General features: G+C 58.4%; 1 protein-coding gene across 1 annotated transcript in view; it reads left to right on the forward strand.

The window, feature by feature from the left end:
* Positions 1-5,658: 5,658 nt before the first annotated feature.
* Positions 5,659-23,695, forward strand: part of C19H16orf74 (chromosome 19 C16orf74 homolog) — a 30,824-nt gene continuing 12,787 nt past the window's right edge. The window contains exons 1-3 of the mRNA XM_033845334.2: positions 5,659-6,283; positions 7,589-7,643; positions 14,985-15,029. Of these exons, the coding sequence (XP_033701225.1) occupies positions 5,659-6,283; positions 7,589-7,643; positions 14,985-15,029 (725 nt within the window). The remainder of the gene's footprint in view (positions 6,284-7,588; positions 7,644-14,984; positions 15,030-23,695) is intronic.

A 23,695-nucleotide genomic window follows, 5' to 3' on the forward strand; every position in this document is an offset into this window, starting at 1 on the left:
GGTGCACAGGTGGACAGCAGAACAGTAAGAGCACAGCGGAGAAGGCTAACCCCAACGTCAGGATGGGAGGGAGGGGAGAGAATGGGATGGGGAGTGACACGCAGATCTTCAAATACCTGCAACAACGAATTCTTAGGGGGAAAAAACCTCAAGCAAAGGTAGCAAGTTATAGGTGTATACTTTCTCATACTCTCTGCTTTTTTGGACATTGGAACAGTTCATAAATCTAACTGCAGCAAATGAAAGCTGCAGTTAGATCACGTCTCTGCTTGACACTTAGTAGGAGCCTGGCTCAGCGACCTATCGCTCTGTAACAAACATCCCCAAACGTAAGACAGCAGTAACTTAAAACAGCCGCCATTGTATATTTTCTCCCAACTCTGTGGGTTGCCTGGGCTCGGCCGGGTGGTTCTTGGGCATCTCATGGCACCGGCTGGGGCTGCTGTCACCTGGTGGGGACTTGCCTGGGCTGGATGTCCAACCTGGCTCACACACATGGCGGGTGTGGGGGACTGGGCGTCAGCTGGGGGCTCAGCCGGAGCTCTGACAGGCAGTCTACACCCGCGCTCTCCCTGTGGCTTGGGCGTCTCAGCATGGCGATGGGGTTCTCAGAGGGAGCCTTCCCGAGTGCAAATCTTCCCAGATGGAGAAAGCAGAAGCCCCCGGGTCTCCGTAGGGCTTAGTCCCGGAAAAGGCACATCATTGCTTCTCTTGCATTCTGTTGGCCGTGCAGTCTCAAGGCCATAGAGTCCAGGAGGGGAAATAAATGTCACCTTTCAGTGGGGGAGGGAGGAAGAATTTGCAGCCTGCAGCCGTCTTTAACCTACCACTATGATCAACAAATGATTGTTGAATATGAAACTGAATTTCACAGACGTGCCTCAAATAGGGAATTAGCTGCAGGTGAGGCCTGGGGGGTTGTGAATGGACCGATCTCCCCCCTCCCCCCCCACCAGCCCTGCTCCCCACCTTCCTCGACAGCTTGTGGAGCCCCTCTGGGCCCGAAATCCTCCAATGCCACGTGTGACTGGGTAGCGCTCTCTGGGCGTGGGGAGGTCATGCTGTGGTGACTAGGAAGGCCCAGCTTCTCAGACCCTTGCACGGTCTGCTGGCAGTCCAGTGGGTGCAGGACACCCACTCTCCCACGCTGCTGCCTCGGCTGGGGGCTCCCAAGCGCCCCTATTCACAGGCGTCCTGGGCTGGGATGGTCTTTAGCCAGCAACGGCCCCTGCTGAGCCTTGGGCCTACCCTGATGTCCTTCCAGGCTCAGAAAATGTCCGGGGCGAGCACTGTCGTCTCAGCCCTGCCCCTCCCCTCGGCTCCCTCTGGTCCCCTCCCTGGTGTGGCTCCGGTGCTGCCTGGCCTCCACCGCTGTCGTCATCCACGCTGCCCCTTGCTGGCAACTAGAAGGGGCACAGGTGGGCGGGGCTGTGCAGACAGAACTGCCTCCTCCCTGTTCTGGGCTGGGCAACCTTACAGCCGCTCCCTCCCCAGCAGCTGCCCCGGGCAGCTCCCCTGGCTTGGCATTCAAGCAGATGGTTCCCTTTGGGAATGGGCTGTCCACCTGCTGCTCTCCTTGCGATGCGTCTGGTCCTGCGGTCCCCGGAAACCTTCCGAGGACTTGCCGTTCTTTATTGGTTTGTTCAAACCCCCAATGCGTTCCACATGTGTGTCCGGAGTGCCTGCCCTGTGCTCGGCCCTGCGCCCCAGGCCGAGGCTGTGAGGCCAGTGCTGCGGACCTGGTCCCTGTCCTCCGGGCTGTCCTCCGGGGGTTTCCCTGCTAGTGAGACCCAGACCTTCAGTCATCGCATTGATGAACCCACGGCAGCCTGCGGTCTGCCAGGCAAAGGGACACTTGCCTAGATCCGTGAAAGCGGGGAGGAGCTAACTGGACAAGGGCAGGGGGGAAGGACATCTCAGGAGGAGGAGCTGTCCTACAAACATGGTCCTTTTTTGCCCTCCATGGGCCATGCCCTGGACCCAGAACCATCACAGCAAGCGTTTCCTCCTGTTACTCACACGGGACCCGGCTCCCTTTGGGGGCTTCTCAAAGGCCACCTTCTGCGAGTTCTCGTCCACCTCGTCTAAAGCTTTAGCTCCTCTGTTTTATTTTCCCTCCTTAGCACTTAGACTCTGACATCCATAGGGGGCAGGGACTGTCTCGTTCACTCCCTGTATCCTCAGAGCCTGGAACTGTTTCTGACACATGGCAGGTGCTCAGTGCACGTTGGAATCCTTGTAGAATCATGCACAGGAAGTGGGCCCCCAAGGGGAGGAGAGGGTGGAATTGCTCTAATTACCCTTCTCCTGCGTCCCCTGCAGACCAAGGGGCTGAGAAGGGAGGGCTTTGGGGGACAAGCATCAGGGTCCCAACTTCCCAAATCACCACCCCTCGGGGGCCACGCCTGAGGAATCCCCGCCTCTAGCACCTGCCTTTTCCCAAAGCTCCGGGTGATTCTGATCACAGACAGCTGTGGGCTGCTGCCTTGATCTCCAGGGTCTGTGGGTTCAAGGCTGACCCCTCCTCTTCAGTCACTGCAGCCGCTTACAGGTGCGCGGTGCAAGGTAAGCCCACTGAGCTGAACTCTCCTCCAGAGCCCGTGGGGTCCCCACCACCAGCTTCCTCTACCCCCCCACCCCAAAACAGGACCAACTTCCTGGGCACCTCACCTGGCTGCCAGGAAAATGGTGTCCAAGTGGGCGCTCTCTCTTTAAAAAGAAAACCCACTTTATTTTGGAAAATTTCAAACACACACAAAAGTAAAGAGAATAGTATAATAAGCCTCCACGTACCCACCACTTAACTTCAACTATTATCAACATTTGCCATTGTTTTCACCTCCCTCTACCCCTCCCACCCTCACTCTGCCACCTTTTTATTTTCCATGTCTTTTAAAGCAAACCTCATCTTCATACTAATTCACTCATAAATACTTTTCCACATGGATCACTAACAGATAAGGGCTTTAGAAAACACAGTGATATCACTATCACAACTATTAACATTAGTAGTAATTTCTTTTTTAAAATTATTTATTTAATTGGCTGCATCGGATCCCAGTTGCGGCGCTCGAGATCTTCTTAGTTGTGGCGTGCGAACTCCCAGTCGCGGCATGCATGTGGGATGTAGCTCCCCGACCAGGGATCGAACCCAGGCCCCCTGCCCTGGGAGTATGGTGTCCTATCCACTGGACCACCAGGGAAGTCCCAGTAATTTCTTTTTTTTTTTTTTTTTTTTTTGTGGTGCACGGGCCTCTCACTGTTGTGGCCTCTCCTTTTGCGGAGCACAGGCTCCGAACGCGCAGGCTCAGCGGCCATGGCTCATGGGCCCAGCTGCTCTGCGGCATGTGGGATCCTCCCGGACCGGGGCACGAACCCGCGTGCCCTGCATCGGCAGGCGGACTCTCAACCACCGCGCCACCAGGGAAGTCCCAGTAATTTCTTAATATGATCTAATACCCAGACTATGTTTAATTTTCTAGTATCTCACAAATATCTTTTTCTGGTTGGTTTGTTCAAATCAGGACCCGTCCAGACCGCACAGATTTGCGTTAGGTAGGTCTGTGCCTGAAGTCTCTATCCTTCCAAGTGGGCTCTGACCCTCAGATCGAGGTTCTCCGTGGTATCAGCCGATTAACGTACGTGGGAGTTTTTACGGAACAAACACCTATACCTTGGCCCTAACTGGACCAATTAGGTCAGGGTCCCTGGGGTGAACCCTAGCCTGGGTGTTTGCTTCATTCATTTGTATTTATTTACTGGTTGAGCGCCACCCTCGGGGATCCTGGCATGCTGCCAGGGCTGGAACCCACTGGAATACTCTCAGGGGTTCTCAAGGCACTAGCAGTCGTGCCCCCCAGGGTGTCCCCTGGCAACCTCTGGGGAGGTGTTTGGTTGTCACCACTTGGGGAGGGAGCTATGCTACTGACCTTTAGTGGGTAGAAGCCAGGGATGCTGCCCAGGGCAGCCCCCCAATGGCTACAGCGCCCAGGGCAGCCCCCCAATGGCAGATCTAATTATCCAGCCCCTACGTCCAAGTGCTGACATTGAGAATTCCTGAGCCTGGGGCACAAACCCCGCTGTTCTCAGGCCTCCTGAGGGAGGAGGCAAACTAAACTGGATTCTTTCCATTCCTTATCTCAACCCCATACACTCCACGAAACGCATCCGCCTGGACCTCCTCACATTAGCCCCGCATCCCCTCCCCCAGTGCTGAGCCTGGCCGCTCCTCTCTCTGCTCCTCTCTCTGCTTGGGGCAGCAGAGCAGGGCACAGGTTGGAACGCACCACTCAGCGGCGGGATGACCTGTGGCCTCCCTCTGCTGCGGGCCCCACACCTGGGAAATGGAGAGAGCAGGGCTGTCCTGAGCAGGCGGTGACAGCAGGCCACGTGCCTAAGGAGCGCTCAGTCAGTGCCAGTTATGCTGTTCACTGCGGTACCCGGTGTCCGGCGCAGAATAGATGCTCAGAAAGTGCTTACAGAAATGAATGGTCTGTACACTAATATGCATAAAATAGATAACTAATAAGAACCTGCTGTATAAAAAAAAAAGAAATCAATGGGTCCCCATTTCTCCTTGTGGGAACTGGGGCCCAGAGACAGGCTGATGTCACAACCAGTGCCCAGCATTCGGCCTGCTCAGGGCTTCTCGGCCGGCAGAAGGGGCCTCGCTTCCGTGACAAGAATGTGGTTGGCTGTGCCCCCCGTCTCTGGAGGCCTCCCCACCCCTTTGTTGCCACCATCACAGGAGACGATGCGAAGCAGCCCTGCCCCACAGCTCCCTGGGGAGGAACCAGGGCACAGGACCCTCGCAGGCCACCTTCCCTCCCGAGGCGGAAGGCAGGGACGGGGACGGGTGGGGGGACATCCAGCCCCTAACCCTGCCCCCCACCTCTGTCCTTCTATTTGGAGGGGGGGACATGATACATTTCCTGCCTGTCCCTCTGGACTGGATACGCTCAGGGGAACCAAAAGATTGTAATACTTTAGGAATGACTCAAAAGGAGAACACGGCTAGGGCGCTGACTCTTATTTAGGAATGACTCAAAGGGAGAACACGGCTAGGGCGCTGACTCTTATTTCCTGCAACCCATGCTTCCCTGCATTCACAGAAGGGGTGTCATTGTCCTGCTCTGAGACTCAGTTTCCCTTTCGAAGCCTCCAGAAGGACACAGAGCATGGGGTGTGGGGATCTTGGGCTTGTAAGACGGAGCTGGCCGGACAGGCTTGTGACAATGACATGGGAAACACTTGCTAGGGGTTGGCTTTGTTCTTCCTGGCACGCTGGGTAGGTGCCTGCAGAGGTCTCCTCTCTGTGGGAGGCCTCCTGAGAAACCCACTTGGATAAAAGGCCTCTGCACCCACACCTCTGGGAACTGGGGAATGACTACCAGCTGGGCGTCCTCAGAAACCCGAAGGCGGCCCAGCGGCCAGGAGGCAAGCCCTAACACCCTCCAGCTGGGCCGCGCCCCCTGGTTCACCCCCAGAAGTGGGGTGCAAAAGCATGTGTGGCGAGCCAAAGGGCCAGACGCTGACACCGGGGAAGCTGCCCTCTGATCACGAGGGCCATCTGAAGCCCCACAGGCCAGCGACTAGCCGGGGTGGGGGGAGGGTGCGTACCGTCAACGTGTCCCCAGGGCCCAGGGTGGGGGTGGCGAAATGCTGGAGCCCCACACTTCCCCCCTCCCCCTCAAGCACAGGCGTCCGGTGTGGAGGGAACCCCGAGGCTCAACTTCCACCACCCAGGGCTGGGGGGGCACAGCCGCAGGGGACCCGGCACCCAGCCTCGGAAGGGGCGCGCGGCCGACAGCGTCCCCCGGGCCGCGGCCCAGACCTTCCCCGGGTTCCCCGCCTTCGACCTCACCCTCGGGCCGGGGCGAGAGGAAACTAAGGAGGGCAGGGGAGTCCGCGAGGCCGGAGGCGCCGGCGCCCGGCGCACCCCTGGCCCGCTCCCTAAGGAGGCGGCGGGCGGTACCCGCTCTGCCCCCGCGCCGGGCCGGTGAGATCCGGCGCCCGCGGGCGAGGCGGGGCCGCCGTCAGCACCGCCCTCGGGGGCCAGGGAGGGGGCGGTGGGAGGCGTGCGCGCGGCGGCGGCGACGGCGGCGGCGGCGGTGGCGGCTGCCCCGAGCGCCGACCGGGGCGGAGCGGGGCTCCAGGGCGCTACCCGGCCCGGGCCAGGAGCTCCGCTGCTCTCTCTTGAAGGCTTGTCGCCGCGGCCCCTCGAGCCCGGCCGCCGCCGCCAGCGGCGCCGGGGCGGGCCCCACAGTGAGCCCACCAGGAAGCGGTGAGTGCCCTGCGCCGCGCTCCCCGGTGCCTGGCACGGCGCTGCCCACCCCACCCTCCTAGAAGACGCCGCTCTTCCCGAGAGCCGCAGCCCCGCCGAGCAGCGTCCACGCCCCGCCAGCCCCCGCGGCGGGAGTGGCGTCTCTGGGGCGGGCGGGGGCCCCGGGGGGCGGCGGGGGACCCCCGCGGGCTCGGGCGTGCCCCTCCAACTTCTTGCAGACTTTTCTGCGGATACGCGGGTTTGGGGAGAGTTGGGCCTCCTCCGGCCGTGTTGCAGCTTAAGACTGGGCGGGTCGGGGGAGGGGTGTGTCCCCGCGCGTGGAAGCCTCCGGCCCCCCACTCCCCACCTGCCACCCCGCGCTGTCACGAGCTCCTGGGGGACGGACCAGACCGCCACTCCTGAAAGCTGGAAAGGAGCCCGGCGGGGGGTGGGGGCAGGAGGCCTCGAGAGGAACCATTTCCCCTCTATCGAGTATTTCAGAATATATTATTTATGAACCGCCTCACTTAGGGGCCCCCTTCGCTCCCAGAGCATCAAAGCAGGTTTGCAATCTCGAAGGGAGATTTGAGTGTGAACGCACTCGCGACTCTCCCGGCCTGCTGAGCTCAGCGGACCTGGGGGGAGGCACTCCTTACAAAGGTTGACCTGTAGCCCGGCGTGGCCAGCCTGGTGGGCGGGGTCAGGGCGGCTGGGACCTCTCTCAGACTGCTCCCCGGCTCAGAAAAGTCTGTGCAGGCTGAGCCTCCTTGTCTCACTGAGGATGGGGGTGGGGGACGAGGAGGTGAAGGCAGCCCGGTGGAGACGCTCCTGTGATTGTGCAGCCTTTGTGAAAAAACACCCCATCTTACAGATGAGGAAACTGAGGCTCGGACTGGCCCACCTGGATTGGCAGGCTCCAGGGTTTCCTGCACAGCCCCCAGGGGCGCTTGGGGAGCCCTTGTCCCAGGCCAGGTTAACTCCAGAAAGCACCGTGTTACCTGTCCAGGCCACACCCACCTTGGGTTCTGTGTCCCCACCCTGGATGGGAGGGAGGCCATGTATTTATGGAAAGACTTAATCCCTCTGGCCGCCCCAAGGAGGCTGAAACCTCCACCAGGCTAATCTCCTCTCCCTGGAAGCCTTTCTCTTGGCCAGTGGGGTGCCCTCCGTGGGCCCTGAGGTTGAGAACACCTGTGGGCTTCCCCTCGGCGGCCACGGAAAGACAGCGGTGCTATTTCATGTTTGTTGAGCACTGAATGATGGTAGCCATCACCTGCGTTTTCTGTGTTCATTCTCTGACCTAATGCTGTTATCTCCATTTTACAGATGAGGACGCAGAGGCTTGTAACGGTAAAGTGACTGATCCAAGGTCACGCGGGCGGTAAGTGGCAAGGCCGGGCCGTGGACCCCCAGCCCTCACGGCGTAGGACCACCAGGTACAAGCCTTCCCCCATGAAAATACTGTTAATGTATAATATACACACAGTAACGTGTAGACATGAAAAGTGTACACCCAGATCAAGAACCAGAAATTCCACAGGAACCCACTCGTACCCCATGGAGCCGCAGTCTCCCCTGGGAGCCGTGGGTGGTTCTGTGTGTACCACAGGCAGTGCCACATTGTAGGTACTTTTTATTTGGTGCAAAGAACACAGTAGTTTACTTTTCTCTTTGCCCTGCAAACCTGCAGGGAGTGATTAGGAGTTTGTGACTCCTAACTTCAAGGTTGCTGTAAAAACAATGACATGTTTTCTACTTAACCCATGATGAATTAACCATTAGCCTAACTTCTAGTACAATACCCCTTATTTTGAAACATTTTTATTGATGTATAACGTAGGGAAAGTTGCACAGATCCTAAGTGTTGAGTTTAATCTCCCAGAGGCCCCGAGGTGGCAGTGGGCTAGTATTGTGCTCAGACTTACATGGGCAGTCAGCGGAAGGCCACGGCTAGACCCCAGGTGGCCCAAGACCCTGCCGGGTGACAGCGAAGCGGGTGGGGATTTTGGTGGGCACCTTGCCCCCGCCCCCAGGCCCATCCTCTTTCGCTTCCCGTCGGCAAGCAGCTGTGGGCCAGGCCTCCTGCAGGTGTGTGGGCTAAAGCCAGGGAGAGGCTCGTGTTTGCACTCTGTGTACCAGGATGGGAAGCATGTTAACGCTCGTAGCATCTGTTCCCAGCACAGTCCCTTTGGCTGGTGTTGCAGGAATTCTAATCCTGTTGCAAAAGGAAAGTGCATTTTTTAAAAAAGGAAGAAAACCAAGATGTGTCGCGTGCCTGCTGGGAGCCCTGACTGGCCAGTCTGTTAGTACGTCTCCCCTGTGTTTGCAGTAAGGAAACAGGCACGGAGAGCTTACCCAGACTCCCCCAGCTGGGAGGGGAACCTGACTCCATCTGCTCTGGTGGGTCCACCCACCTAGGCAAAGGGTCACATTCCTCAGCTATGATTCTTCACACCTGGCCTCTCCTTGGTCCTCAAGTGAGATCTTGGTTCGGGGTGTGAGGCCCTGTGCCTGGGCTGAGTCATGACCTCCACAGAGCTACTCTGATTTCATCTGGGAGCTTGACTCCCCAGAGACCAAGTTCAGGCTTCTAGCCCGACGCTGCCTTTCACTGACTTTCCCTTTCTACATGGCCTCATCTGGGAAACCCAGGTGACAGCCTTTGTGTAGGGTTGCCAGGTTTAGCAAATTAAATGCCCAGTTCGATGTGAATGGCAGATAAATGATAGATGATGATTAGTGGGGGTATGTCCCATGCAGTAGTCGGGCATCCTGTATTTTATTTGACCAGTTTCAGTTCCAGATCTGCAGGATTCATGCCGGGAGGGGTTTTATTTCATCCTCTACAGCCCAACCTCCATGAGCCACCAAAGCAGAAACTGAAGGGAATCAGCCGACCTTGGCCAGAATTCTACAAGCAGGGTGCCTTCGGCCCTGGGGTGGTTCTTGTGTCTCCGGTTCACAGGGCTACATCTTCTTTACTTTTTACTCTGTGCAGAGAACACATTTGTTGACTGTTCTCTTCGTATTGCAAACCTGCAGGGGGTGAGCTGGCCAGCACTCACAGCTGCGAGCTGGTCGTTTGTGGCCCTTACCTGCAAGGCGGCTATAAAGACAGCAACGGACACCTTGGCCAGGTGTGTCCTTTCCCCATGGCTTTAGAGAGGCCGTGTGGGGTGCAAAGCAGCAGATATCCCGTCTATCTCTCCACCTCTCAGGGGAGGGGCAGACCCCCTGCAGAAGGACGTAAGTTTTTATCACTCGCTGCCCATCCCTGTCACCAGAGAGGATCCTGTCGTGGCCATTTGGCGGTAGGGAGATTTTTATGCCTGGGTGCGAGAAAGAACCTGTTCTAACTCAGGCTGTTGTGCAGATAAGTAACAATCTGATATTTTGAATGGAACATAAACAGACCCCGATTCAATATGAAAGGGAGGTTTTTCACACTCCTGCGAATGTGTGAAAAGAGAGAACATTTATACCTAAACTAGCAATTCTCTTCTTTCCGACTGCTTCCCTACCATCGTGCCAAGCTAAGGGGGCCCCCTCTCGTGAAATCTTTCCTTTCCGCCCATTAAATCTTTATTTTCTAATTACAAAAATGTGTATCTTTGTAACAAATTCAGACGGTGTAGACCTCCGCGAGTAGAATGATAGACACTTAAGCGGTGTGGCGAGATCAGCGGGGCTAGGGGCTGCGGTGTGGCGAGATCAGCCGGGCTAGGGGCTGCGGTGTGACGAGATCAGCCGGGCTAGGGGCTGCGGTGTGGCGAGATCAGCCGGGCTAGGGGCTGCAGCTCCCTGGCCGCTTGACCGCTTGGAGCTCCGTTCCCTCCTGTGTACATGGGGGATGGGCATGATGTTATCTCGTCGGGTGTTGTCAGGGTTAGGAACTCTTGTAATGGGCTCGGCCTCTTGAAAGCATTAGCCTGACACCTGTCAGCTGTGATGGTGGCGTTTGGGGGGATATAGCCCCACTCCCCACGGTTAGGTGTCGGTGTGGCTACCGTTTGGACAGATGAAGCATCAGGCTTGCCTTCCTCATCGCCAGACATCCCGTCCCATCCCACGTACGGGGGTGTCTCCCACAAAAGTATCTTCCATCTCTGCAGGGGGCTGCCCCCCAGCCCACTCACGAAGGGAGCAGAGTGGGTGGGGCTCTGCCCACAGTCCTGCATAAATCACCCTGGGGCACGATTCCTTCTGCTCCACAGGCCACACCTCGGAATCCGGGACCACGTGGCAGGGTGCCCCTGGTTCTGTTCCCACACAGCACCCTCAGAGGGTGCTGAATGGTGACATGATGACATGTATGCTTGACAGTGAGGTGATGATGATGGTGACACCTGTCCCAGGCCCTGTCCTGGAGGCTGGGCCCGGATGCCTGATGAGGACACAGAGCCTGGGAGGCAGAGCATCAGCGTCTCAGGCTCAGAGAGGGAAATGACTGGCCTAAGGTCACACAGCTTGCACAGACTCCCAGTTCCTCTCAGCCACTCCCACCTTCCTTCTGCCCCTCTGGGGCGTTACAGCAATGTGCACTGGGATAAGAAAAGTCGGCTAGTGAAAACTCCGTTTGGGAGTTCTAGAAACCAGAAATAGAATCACTACACGTAGACAAGACCTCTTGATGCAACATTTACCTGACCCTGGCACGGCTTCCTGTCCCCCAGTGTCCCCTGAATCCAGGCTGCCAGGTCCTCTCCCTCCTGCTTTCTTCTTTCTTTCCCTGAGTGCTTTGAGATAGACATTTATTTATCTATTTATCTATTTTTGGCTGCGTTGGGTCTTCGTTGCTGCACGCAGGCTTTCTCTAGTTGCGGTGAGCGGGGGCTGCTCTTCGTTGCGGTGCGCGGGCTTCTCATTGCGGTGGCTTCTCGTTGCAGAGCGCGGGCTCTAGGCGCGTGGGCTTCAGTAGTTGTGGCACACGGGCTCAGTAGTTGTGGCTCGCGGGCTCTAGGGCGCAGGCTCAGTAGTTGTGGCGCATGGGCTTAGTTGCTTCGCAGCAGGTGGCATCTTCCCGGACCAGGGCTCGAACTCGTGTCCCCTGCACCGCAGGCGGATTCTTAACCACTGCGCCACCAGGGAAGCCTGCAGAGATAGGTATTTTTAAGGTCACAAGACAACTTTGGGGATAAAACCCGTCAATGCAGGACTATTTTCTGGGAGGAACAGTGTGACACAGCGCCTTCCCCCAGCCAGAGCTGCAGTCCCTGGCTGCCCCTCCAGCCACATCAGAGAAGTTGTAGGAAAGCCCGATCTGATGCTCCAGCTGCGGGGGCTGGGTAACTCTGGTTGAGCTGCACTCTGCTTTCCTTTCCTTTGTTGAATGCTTCTCTTGAAATAGTTTCAAGCTTGCAGACAACGTGCGGGAACAGGAGGTGCTACTGTGTATCCTTCACCGTTTGCCCACCGTTGCTTTATGGGCTTGAGGCCCGTTAAGATTTCTGGCCGAACTCTGTGAGTGAAGCTGCAGAAATGATGGCCCTGGAACCTGAACACTTCAGTGTGTGTTTCCTAAGAACAAGGACTGTCTCTTGCAAAACACAGCCCAATGATCAAAATCAGAAAACTCGACATTGGCCTCATACCGTCACCTCCTAGGCAGTTGTCTTTCTTTTGACCATTTTATTACTTTTCAGACAGACACAAAAGTATGTCACGAACTCCCATGTCCCAGCTTCAACAGCAAATGGCGTCCCCAGCCCCCCCCCAGCACAGCTGCTGTTTTTCTGTTGTATTTGACAGCAAAGTCCTGACATCACTTTATCAATGAGGACTTCAGCGCGAATCACTGTTTTATAAACCCTGCACTGGGATGTGTTGTAAACTCTATTGGATGGGTTGTGACCAGCACTTAGCTGAGACAGAATGGAAGAGCCATAGACTGTGGAATCAGAGTGCTGCGCACAGCGTCTGTACAGTTGTGATGTTAAGTGTGCCTAGCAGGGGTCCCGACCTCAGGGGCAGACCGCTGGGCAGGAGACCCAGCTTGGGGGAGAGTGGTGGGGGGGGCAGAGACGACGGAGGTAAGCTCTGCGGTTGGCTTGAAATTCCGAGCCCACCATCTGCTCCCCGTACGACCTTTTTGCAGGTTAACTAATAACCTCTTGGTGCCTCAGTTTCCCCATTGGCAAAGTGAGGGTAGGAACGGTCCCAATCTCACCGGGCTGTTGTGAGCCTTGACTGACCGTGAATCTCTGTCAAGTTTCTCTGGAGGGTGCTGGGCACAGAGCGGATGCTCAGAAAGGTGCCCAGTGTTCCCATAGGTCTGCTCTGGGGCTCTCTCTCCTCCAGCCCCAGTCCCCGTTTCTCCTAAGGAAGGATGCATTCTCCCTGGCATCTCATCTTGCACACTAGAGTGCCCCCACTGCCCCTCACCCCGGGAGCTTTTGAAAATCCCAGTGCCAGGCCGCACCGCAGGCCAATTACCAGGAGTCTCTGGGGGAGGGACCCAGGCCTCTGTGTTTTTGGAAAGCGCCTGGCGACCGACTCTCACCTGCTCAGAACATCACCTGGTTCTTGCTGGGATGCAGCTCCTGAGCGTGCGGGCGGGCGGGGTCTGAGAGCCTACGCTTTTCACAGCCTCCCCGTGGGGGTGCTGGAGCTGCCGACCCGACCTGACCTGACCGGGAGCAGCTCTGAGCGGTGCGGCCCTGGAGAAGAGGCTCCAGTGGGAAAACACCACCTCCCTCCCCTCCATCACTGTCAGAAATAACGGCAGCCCACGCTTCTGGGACCTTTGCTGTGCGCCGCGCGGAGCAAAGCCCTTTCGCAGTCGCCCCCTCCCGACACCCATTTGACACCATTGCACGCGCATCAGCCCCGTTTTACAGATAAGGAGAGTGAAGGCTTGGCAGGTTGAGAAACCTGCCTGCGGTCACATGGCTGAGCCAGGCTCGGGTCCCAGCCAGGGAAACGTTTCCCTTAGCACACAGCTGCTCTGAATCTGTTCCCCAAGGTGTCTGTCTGTCCGCCCTCCCTTTCTCTCCCTCTCTCCCTCCCCCTCCCCCTCCCCCTTCCCTCCCGCCTAGTCCCCCAGTCCATCCCCTAGTGGACGTCTCCTGTCCATCTCCTACCGGCCCACAAGTTCAACCTGGCTAAATTGAAGCCTTTATCTCGGCCCCTCCTGCAGACCGAGCCCTCTCACAAGCCTGAGCCTGTGCGTCACCCCAACTTCCAGCTGCTTCCCCCTCCGTACCCTCACTGCCCCGCTGTCTTCACCACTCAGGCTCCACAGTTTCTGGCCCAGAGCCGAGCTGCTCTGACCTCGAGGGGCCTTGTTAAAATGCTGATTCTGGCTCAGTGCATCCAGGTAGAGCTGAGATGCTGCGTTGTTAACAAGCTCTTGGTGCCGGGGCTGCTGGTAGCGAGGGCCTGGGGGGAGGAGACGGGCCTGCACAGCCCCCTAGAATGTGGAGGCTCCTAGGAGCGCTCAGAATAGCCTCTGAACTGTGTAACCAGCCTCCAGAGACCCCACGGTCCGGCTCAGCTTTGGCCCTTCTGTGGCCTGTACCTGCCCGCCCCCCTACCCCCACCCTCTGTTTCCTCCCGTGGGCCACGCCCCTCTTGTCCTCTGGGCCATGGCGCATTCTGTCCCTGCAACACACCTCTGTTGCTGCCAGTTTGCCTACATTGAGGTGCAGGGTCCCATGTGGCCTTGAATCCACTTGTGTTGGGTCTTCTGAGACCAGATGCCAGGATGGGAAATGGGCAAGAAATGTATCAATAAGGGAAATAGGGAAGGGGGCTGGGAGGTCTGAGCCCAAGGAATAGCGAAGCGGGGCAGAGAAAGCAAGGAGGGGCTGGGGTGAATCCAGGGACAGCTGGCAAAGCCAGAGGTGGCCGTCAGGGGCGCCTGCCTTGGGTCTCGGCCTCGTGCAGGACAAAGAGACGACGGGCTTGCGAGCACGAGGGCCCGTCAGAGATGTGTGGGCGCTGCTCGCGGCCACACCCCGCCGCTGCCAGCCTAGCACACAGGTGCCCTGGGAGGCAAGGGATCCCCGACTTCACCCTCTCAGAGAGCCTGCAAGAGCCTCACAGACCCCTGTGGGTGGCCGGGGGTCAGGGCAGTAGCAGCTTGGAATCCCAGCTCCACTCCTTCTAGTAAGCTGAGCGGCCTCAGGCAGCTGCTGACACCTCTCTGAGCCTCGATTTCCACATCCGTAAAACGGGAGCAGTGATAGCACCTCCCAGGGGCGCACCCGAGGCTTGAGTGTCAAGCCGCTGCCTCTGTTCACCCATCAACTAGTCGGAATGCTTAGGACCATCCCCTTGCAGGGAGATCGTGGGAACGGGCTGGGAAATTTTAACACTGGGGACTGGGGTCCCTTCATCTGTTAGATCTCTGAAGAATTTGCATTTTAGAAGAGGGGCAGCATTGTAACAAAAGGCACACCCATTTTGCGAGCTCAGGGCCCCCTTGTCCCCAAAGCCAGCCACGCTCTGCTGGTTCTGCCTCATCTGCCCGGGCCAGGCCTCACCGGCACCTTCACTGGCTCCTACGCCGCTCTGGGCCTCCTCCGGTATATTTAGCTTTGAGGCGCCTGAAAGTTTTTTCCGCCAGCACACCCTGGGCTCTGAGCAAATGCAGCCCAGCTGTAGCGGGCAAGCGCCTCGGCCGCGGCTTCTCTCCGCTGCTACTTCCTGTTGTGCACCCATCAGGCCGGGGGCGGGGCCTGGACACGCGTGGCCGATACAAACAAGCCTCTCCTCTCCTCAGGCTGCAGAGGCACCGACATGGGGCTGAAGCTGACCTGCCTGAAAGGTAAGCGGGTGGCTCTCCCTCCAGCCCTTAAGGGGGGCGGGGCGGGGGAGGTGGGGGGAGGCAGGAGAGAGAGTGGACCCTGAGACCCCAGTGTTGCCGTCCCTGAGATGGAAGGTGCACGCCCAGTAAAGGAGCACCTGTGCGCAGTAGGCGCCGTGCGAGTGCGCTGAGCACTCCTCCAGGCCTTCCGCTTCCCTGGAGCTGAGTGATGGGGGAACGTCCCAGGGCCCCCCCACGCTTTGGTTGGCCCCTCGGAGGGATGAATCCCAGGCTGTGCAGAGTCAGGGGGTAAGAGGTCCTGGAGGAAGGTGCCACGCCCGCACGGGGGTGTTTGCTGTCCACCCCGAGGGGCCTGTTATCACTGAGATAGGTGGTCCCACCTGCCGGGTGCCGGGGAAGGAGGGCTGGGAGAGGGGAAAGGCCAGCGGGGAGAAAGTTCTAGGACACTGAGTCATTGAGGGGTGATACGGGCGCCGGCGGAGGCAGCCCAGACCTCTGTCTCGTGCTCTGGACCCTTCGGACCAGCGTCTGGATGTCTCAAGGGCACCTCAGACCCACACGGCCCACGCGAAGCTCATTATGGGGTGACGAATGCTCCCACCCCACGTCTCCCCAGCCTGAAATCTGGGAGTCGCCCTGGTGGCCCCTTGCCCACGTACAGCACGCCCACCAGCCCCTGACTCCCCTCCTGCCTGTCTCAGGCCTTTCCCCAGCTCCATCCTCTGGCACAGGAAGTCAGGAGGTATGGGAGGGGCCCCCCCAGGATGAGGGACCAACCTTCAAGTCCTGCAGCTGGGATGAGTGAGCTCCGGTGAGCCTCTGGTTGGCCCTCGGAGGGAGGCAGGGCATCTTGACGGACAGCTCCTCCAAGACTGTGGGCCAGTGGGGAGCAGTGGTCCCCCTGGACGAGCGGGGGGGAGGTGTTTGTCGAGCGGGCATCCGGGAGGGTTAGCTCCGAACGCTTGGCGCTCAAGGACCCTTTTCCCTTAGATTTTGCTGTGGGTCTCCCCAGTGCCGGGCACAGAGCAGGCGTTCAGGACAAGCGTTTTGTTTTGGTTTTCGATTGTGGTAAAATACGCATGAGATGAAATTTGCCATCTTACCCATTTTTAGGCACACAATTCATCGAGTACATTCACATTGTGTGCAACCATCTCCCACCATCCGTCTCCAGAACTTCTCCGTCTTCTCCAACTGCAACTCGGTCCGCATTAAACCCTGACTCACCCTTCCCCTCCCCCAGCCCTGACCCCTACAGCCTACTTTCCGTGTCTGAATTTGCCCCCTCCGGGTGCCTCACATAAGTGGAATCCTACGGCCACTGTCCTTTTGTGTCTGGCGTAACTTCACTCAGCATAACGGGGAAGCTTCGTCCATGTTGTAGCAGGTGTGTCAGAATAGCTTTCCTTTCCGTGGCTGAATAATATTCTGTGGTGTGTGTAGCCCACGTTTGGTTTATCCGTTTATCCCTGGATGGAGGCTGGGCTGCTTCTACACTTGGCTGTGTGTCAGGACATCTTTGACAAACCGAGGTCCTGGAGGGGCCTCTGGGGACCCCTTGCCTTCCAGCCCGAGGCTGGGGGTCGGCCAGGGGAGGAGACCCAGGAGCTACAGCTGCTGAGCATCCCTGGGAGAGCCCCCCACCTGCAGGACTGAAGCCCGGGCAGCAGGCCAGGTGCCCCTGGGCTGGGAGCTTTTAAAAGGGCCCTGACGGAGCTGAGTGCTGGGAGGGGTACGGGAGCTGGTGGCGCCCAGCGAGGCGCGCTCATGCATCTTTCCTCACTGGCGCTCTGGAGCTGGCCCACCGCCTTCTCCCTCCCCCAGCCCCACCCCCCCAGCCTTGGTCTCTGGAGGTGACGAGGCCCACACAGGGTTAGGTGTGACTCAGGGCACAGGGGGTGGGGGGAGCGCAGAACCCCTCTCCCTGTGCTTCACCAGGATGACCCAGGCCCCCCAGCCCAGGAGCCCTGGGTCCTCTCCCTCTTGGAAACCTCTTTCTTACGGGGAACTGCAGAGGACTGGATGCCTGCGCCGGTGAAGTTCACGGTTATCCGTGTCCCTTCCCTCGCTGCCCACAGGTGTGCTTCCGCCTGGTTGTTGGTGCTGGGACGTGCGGTTTGCGCACTGTGTTCTGTTTATATTTTATTTAATGTTGGTGCGAGTGCTGCGCGTCTCCAGCCAGTATCACTTTCACGATTCTTTAACGCCTGTGTGTGTCCACTTCTGCCAAGAGGGGGTCTTTGGGTTGTTCCCAGCGTGTTGCTTTCGTGGATCATGTCATTTTGATCATCTTTGCTTTCTAACTTTTTAAAATTAGTATTTGTTTGAGGTAAATTCCAGAAATCAGAATGACCTGGTCAAGTAATATGGATAAATGGTGGCTTCTTCCTGGGGGCTTGGCCCAGGCAAGGCCCTTTTCTGTGCCTTCTGAGTGGGTCAAGTCATCCATCCCTCCTCCCACCACGAAGTGAGTACTTCTAGGATTCCCAGTTTCCAGGTGAGGAAGCTGAGGAACAGAGAGGTCATGTAGTTGCCTGGGGCCACACAGCTGGGACCCAGGTGGGATTGGAACCCAGGCGGGCTGTCCCTGAAGCCTAGTTTTAGCCTCCGCTGGTATGGCCTCTTCAGAGGAAAACACTTTAATTCAACACTTGAAGTGACCACTGTAGCTAGAGGCTTTATCCACACGCTCTCCTAAATCTCCACATTAACCCTAGAAGACGATGTTTTAGTTTCCTGGGGCCATTGTAACAAATTACCACAAACTGGGGGGCTTAAAACCACAGAAATCTATTTTCTCACAGTTCTAGAGGCCAGAAGTGTGAAATCAGTGTCAGCAGGGCCGTGCTCCCTCTGGGGGCTCGAGGGGAGAATCCTTCCTGCCTCTTCTGGCTCCTGGGGGCTCCAGGCGTTCTTGGCTTGTGGCCGCATCCCTCCTGCGTCTGCCTCCGTCTTCACCCGGCCTCCTCCCCTGTGTTTCCCTGTGTCCTTTCTCTTAGAAAGACGTTGTTCTCCCCTTTGTCTTATGAAGACACCCATCTTTGGACTTAAAGCCAGTCTTAAATACAGGATGATTGCGTCACAAGATCCTTAAGTAATTACATCTGCAAAGACCTTATTTCCAAATAAGGTCATATTTTGAAGTTCTGGGTAGATGTGAATTTGGAGGGAACTCTACTCCGCCCACCACAAGTCACTTCACCTCTGAGCCTCCTGCGTGTGGGACAAGCACGTAGCTCTCTGTCTTATTTTTAGAACGTGCTCGTTGCCTGTCTGGCAATAAAGACTCAGCCCAAGGTGGGCGATCACGAGAGTGTGACATGGGAGACAGCAGCACAGCTGGGCCCAAGTCCTTTTGTTTCTGGTTCCAGAGGAGGGTGGGCACAGCGGGACGCTTTGAGTGGGGGCCTTGTGCTCAAGGGCCTGGCTGTAGCAGCTGTGACCCGTGGGGACGGTCTGCCGTCCAGAGAGCACCTCCCTCGCACTTTCTCACGTAAGGGCTGGCGTGTCTGTCCCCGTGATCCGGGCCCTGTTCGCTGAGCGTCTTCCCCCAGTTTGCTCATCTCGTCCTCACTACAGCTGGACAACGTAGGTAACATTATAGATGGGGAGACCGAGGCACAGGGACCGAGGCTGGAGGCCCCAGGGCCGGTCAGGAGGGGCTTGGCTCAGCAGGCGGTGGGGAGGGGGGCGTGCTTTTCCTGCTCTCTGAGCATGTCTGTCCCGGTCGGCCTCAGGTGGCACTGCCAGGAAACATGATGGGGCCGTGTGGCTCTCAGCGGGGCGTCCCCAACCTGAAGCCTGGACTTAACATCTTGCATTAGTGTGGTACATTCATTACAGTCAGTGAATCGATACAGATAACATTATTTTAACTAGAGTCCACGCTTTATCCTAATTTCCTAGTTTTTACCGAACATCCCTATTCTGTCCCCCGAGCCCATCTGGGACCCACCTTACGTTTAGTCATCACGTCTCCTTAGGTCCCTCTGGGCTGGGCCAGTGTCTCAGAAGTTCCTCGTCTTGGTGACCTTGACTGTCCTGAGGAGGACAGGTCGGGTGCTTTGAGGATGCCCCACTGTAGAGATTCGGCTGCTGTCGGGGCTTTTGTGGAGTACATGATCACGTTGGGTGGGGAGTGAGGAGGACACAGGTGCATTCCCCAGGACACTGGGCACTGGGGGCCCTGACTGCTCGGGCATCTTTCCCGGCTCCCTTCTGGGGCTCAGAGCCTCCGCTCCCCGTAATCCAGGTTTAGGTGGTTGGGAGGTGGCAGTTACGATGCCGAGTTTTCTGATTGGCGTTTGGAGGCCCGAGGCCAGCCCCGGACCACAGCAAAAGTGAGAGTCACCCCGCACTGCCCCATGCTAGTGCAAACACATGCTTCCAGCTGTCCCGCAGCGGGGTCCAGAGTTGGTCGAGAGATTGTTCATCACACAAACACTGATTGTGTCCCTACTGTGTGCCAACCCACAGCCGGGTGTACAGGGCTTCAGGGCTGAGCAAGGCGGCCACGGTCACTGACCCCCTGGAGCCCAGAAAGTAAGGAGGAGATGCACGTTACTTGGAACCGACGTCCGAGCACAAGCTGCTCTGTGCTAGGACAGAGAGCACCACCCAGCCCGGGGGTGGTACCGCTGAGGAAGCCGCACGCCTGGCGGAGCTGGCCTGCGAAAGAGTGGGACGGGACCGTGTCCCAGGCCACACGCACTCCCCGGGCAAACGCCGGAAGCAGGAAGGTGTCAGAGGGATTGAAGGGGAATGGCGGGTGGGCAGACCGAGGACTGCTCTGGCCGGATGGGGCTGGAGGAAGCTGGGGTCTAGTGATCTTCGGGGACAGGAGCGCAACACAAGGGTAGGAGACAAAGGCATTCGTTTGGCTAATACATCTTGAGCAGTTTTCAGAACCGTGCTGGCTCCGTACTTTTAAAGGGAAGGTCACACAGTGGGATCCACCCCGAGGTAGAGAATGGCCAAGGCTCAATATCTTAATTTACTGAGGTTTAGTGTTCCCACCTGTGAAATGGGCCTGTGGAGGTCCTGGGGTGTCCCTAACCTCGCCACCCCTGCGCACCCTGGAACAGAGCCCGACACACAGCAGGTGCTCTCTCCCCCTGGAGGAGAGGCCCAGGCCAGAGCTGTGCTCCTGTGTGACTTTTCATTTGTTCGGCAAACGGTCATTGAGCGCCTGCCACGTGCCGGGCACTGCACTGGGTCCAGGGACACGGCAGCGACAAGCACGGCTCCCCTGCCTCCACGTACAGGGGACAGAAATGAATGTGTGAACACGGGACCCGGGCTGGTAGACTTTGTGGTGAGAGCTGCAAAGGGAGTTGAACAAAGAGGTGCAATAGAGGGGCTTGAGGTAAGTGAAGACCTCTCTGTAGTGCCGACACTGGAGCCAGCCACGCAACGCAGGGAACAGTGTCTAGGCAGAGGGAACAGCAACAAAGGCCCTGAGACCGGAACAGGCTTGGTGAGCTGATGAGCAGCGAAGAGTCAAATGTGGTTGAAATTGGGGGCAGGGGCGGGGGCCAAGCAGGGGGAATGGAGGTCCCTGGGACAGGCACGGCCATGGGAGCTGAGCGTTGTATCAAGAATGTCTTTTCCGAGTAATTGGAGGCACTGGAATCACTGCAGAGCAGCGGTCTCATCCTCCACTGCATGCCAGGATCACTCACGGCGCCTACAGGACGGGGCAGCCCTGGTGCGCTGCCCAGCGCCGGGATTTAGTTTGGAAGAAGCTCCCCAGGTGATTGTCCTGTGCAGCCTGGGGTGAGAACCAGTGTCTGGGGCCCGTGCCCTTGCTTTTCTGGTGGGCCTGGGGTATAGACTGACACCCAAAGGTGACAAGGGCCAGGCTAGCTTGACTGGGCTTCAGGGATGCAGGCTCCAATCCAGGGCTTGTTCTGGAACCTTCTGAACAGATCTCTGACCGGGAGAAGGGCTCGGGGGGCTAGGAGACCCCCAGCCTACTCAGAGGAGGGGTGGGCAGTCAAAGCCTGTTCTAAACGCTGAAGCAGATGGGGCTTAGTTGGGCCCCGCCCCTTCCCGGGGGAGAGCTGTCGGCCCTCCTGGCTCACGGCAGGGATTTATTAAACCCAGCACCTGCCTCCTTCCAAAGGAGGGAGGGAGGGCTCGCGGCTCGGTCCCTAACTGGGGCCCACCCGGGATTAACCTTTGTCTCCTCCTTATTCTCGGGGCTCCACGGGGTCAGGAATCACGCAGCCTTACTCATCCCTGGAGCCCTGTTCCCGGCTGTGGGTCAGCGCACAGTAGGGACACAATAAGTGTTTGCGGAATGAACACTCTCTCGAGTTTAACTAAGATGTGGGACCCTCGCAGGCCTGTCCCTGGCTGGCTGGGGCCGCTGTGCCCTCTCAGCCCCTCGGCCCAGTAGGGAGGTCCACTCCTGCCTTCCCGCATCTCCTGCCATCCGCTCAGCAAGGCTCTGAGGACGATTGCTCATGCCCCCCCGCCCCGGCTACGGAGGGGGAAACCGAGGCATAGGGTGGTGAAGCTCCGCGCCCCAGGTCACACGGCTAGAATGTGGCCGCGCTGGGGCCCTGAGGGCCTCGGGAACTGACCGGGCACCCCGGACACGAGGAGCCCCTGCCGCCTGGTGCCGTGCCCGCAGTTTCCTCCGGGCCTGGCCTGGGCGAGGTGCTGCAGAAGTATTTGTGGAATGAAGGCCAGACGGAGCAAGGCGGGGACGGGACACAGAGGGGGGGAGGCGGGGCTGGACCCGCCGCCTGGCTCTGCTGCTCTCAGTGGACAGGGACCTGGCGCTGCTCAGGACTCCCGGGCGAGGGCCGTGTTCACCAGTTATGAGCTGCTGCCACGCGGCTGGCCCGGGCCTGTGGAATTCCTCTCTGCCTCCTGGGCCGTGGTTCCTCAGCCTCACGGTTGGGGTGTAGACGTGATTCTGGGCCAGGACGGAGCTGCCCCACATCCACCTCTGGCCGTCCCTCCACCCCCCCCCACCCCCCGCCCATCCTAATGCTTCTGCCTCACAGGCTTCGCGGGGCCCGAGACAGGTGGGTGTGAAGCTGGCTCGTGTGACCTGGCTGAGGGTCTTCAAGCACTCCCTGAACCAGTGCTTTTTGTTTTTAACTGTGAAACAGGCAGAGTTAGACCCCACCCGGGTCAGGGCTGCTGCTGGCGGGGAAGAGGCGTGCCAGGAGCTGGGACTGCGGCCCGCGGTGCGGTGCGCACGCAGATGTGCTAAGGTGCGCCCATAAGCTTTCTTCCCTTTCGGAATGGCTTTGAAATTTTATTTATGACCGTAGGCCAGGCCTTCCACGGCCAGAGCAAGAGTAAGTGGTCCTGGTGTCCACCCTGAGAGGTCACTGACTTGCCCGGGAGTCCAGCACACAAATGGACAGCTGTCCTCGGTCTGTCCCAGGTGGCAGGATGGACCTGCGGCCTGGCGAGCGCTTGTGGCATCCACGCCCACCGTGGGCAGCCAGGCCGGCTGAGGGCGGGGCTGGGCGTCCGCCCGTCCCATGGGAGTTTGGGAGCTGAGTGGCCCTGCGGAGCTGTCCTGGATGGCGGGGGACAGGCCTTTTGCCTGGCCACCTACTGGGGAGGGCTGGCCCCGAGAGCAGGTGCCTCCTTAAGCTGTGCACCCTAAGCGCCCTGCTTGCCTCACCCCAGCTCCACCCAGCTGGGTGAACACCTTTCCTGGGCTGAGGGTAGGCCCTGGGAGGGGCTGAACTGTGAACCAGCCGCGGGCAGCATCCGGGCCACTGGGGACTAGCCTGGCCCTGGGGGGTGGGTCTGGGCCGCACAGCCCAGCATCTACATGGGCCGAAGGCTCAGACCAGGCGCTGTGGGACAGGAAGGGCCTGGCGCTGAGGACACCTGTCCTTTTAGCCAGAGCCCCCTGTCACAGCCACCCGCCACAGCCGGCCTCGGCTCCGCGAGACACACTCTGAGGGCCCAGCCGTGGGCTTCCCACCTGTGGGTCAGAAGGGTGAGCCGTGCAGGGGAATACTCTACAGCTGTGAAAAAGGACCGGCAGCTCTGTCTGAACGGATAGAGAGCCATTTCCAACTCTTGCAGTGAAGTGAAAAGAACAAGGTGCAAAACAGTGGCTCTGTTGCCACCACCTGTATTGGAAAAAGAAGAGGCACATGCCGGGGAACATATTTGCACGTATATACATAGAATATTCTGGAAGGAGACACAAGAAAACAGTAATCATGGCTGTCTCCAAGTGAAGAGGTGAAAAAGAGCTGGGTGGCTGGGGAGTGAGGTGAGAGCAGGACTCAGATGGACCTTCCGGAGTCTCTTCCAGCTGCCCGTGTCTCTGGCCTGGGGAGACCGGCTCAACCCCATTGCCCAGGACTCTGTGAGGTTGACTCCCAGCTTCCTGGGCTCCTGCGACCACACGCTGGGCCACGCTCCTCAGCGATTCAAGGGAGAAGGAGTGTTCCTGGTGGCGTTCCCATCCCCCTCCCTGCCTCTCCAGGCCTGTACTCCGAATTCTCCCCCCGGCCCTTTCACCGCCTTTTTACTGTCTCACCTCCTCAACTTGATCAGACCTTTCCTGCAGCAGGAATGCCCCGCCACCCCCATTTCCCCATGCCACCTCCTAAATCTGTCTATGTCCACCCCTCCTCAGAAGATGTTTTATTTCTCTTTTAAATTATTTTATTTTTTGA

The sequence above is a fragment of the Tursiops truncatus genome, chromosome 19 (assembly GCF_011762595.2).
Source record: "Tursiops truncatus isolate mTurTru1 chromosome 19, mTurTru1.mat.Y, whole genome shotgun sequence".
NCBI lineage: Eukaryota > Metazoa > Chordata > Mammalia > Artiodactyla > Delphinidae > Tursiops > Tursiops truncatus.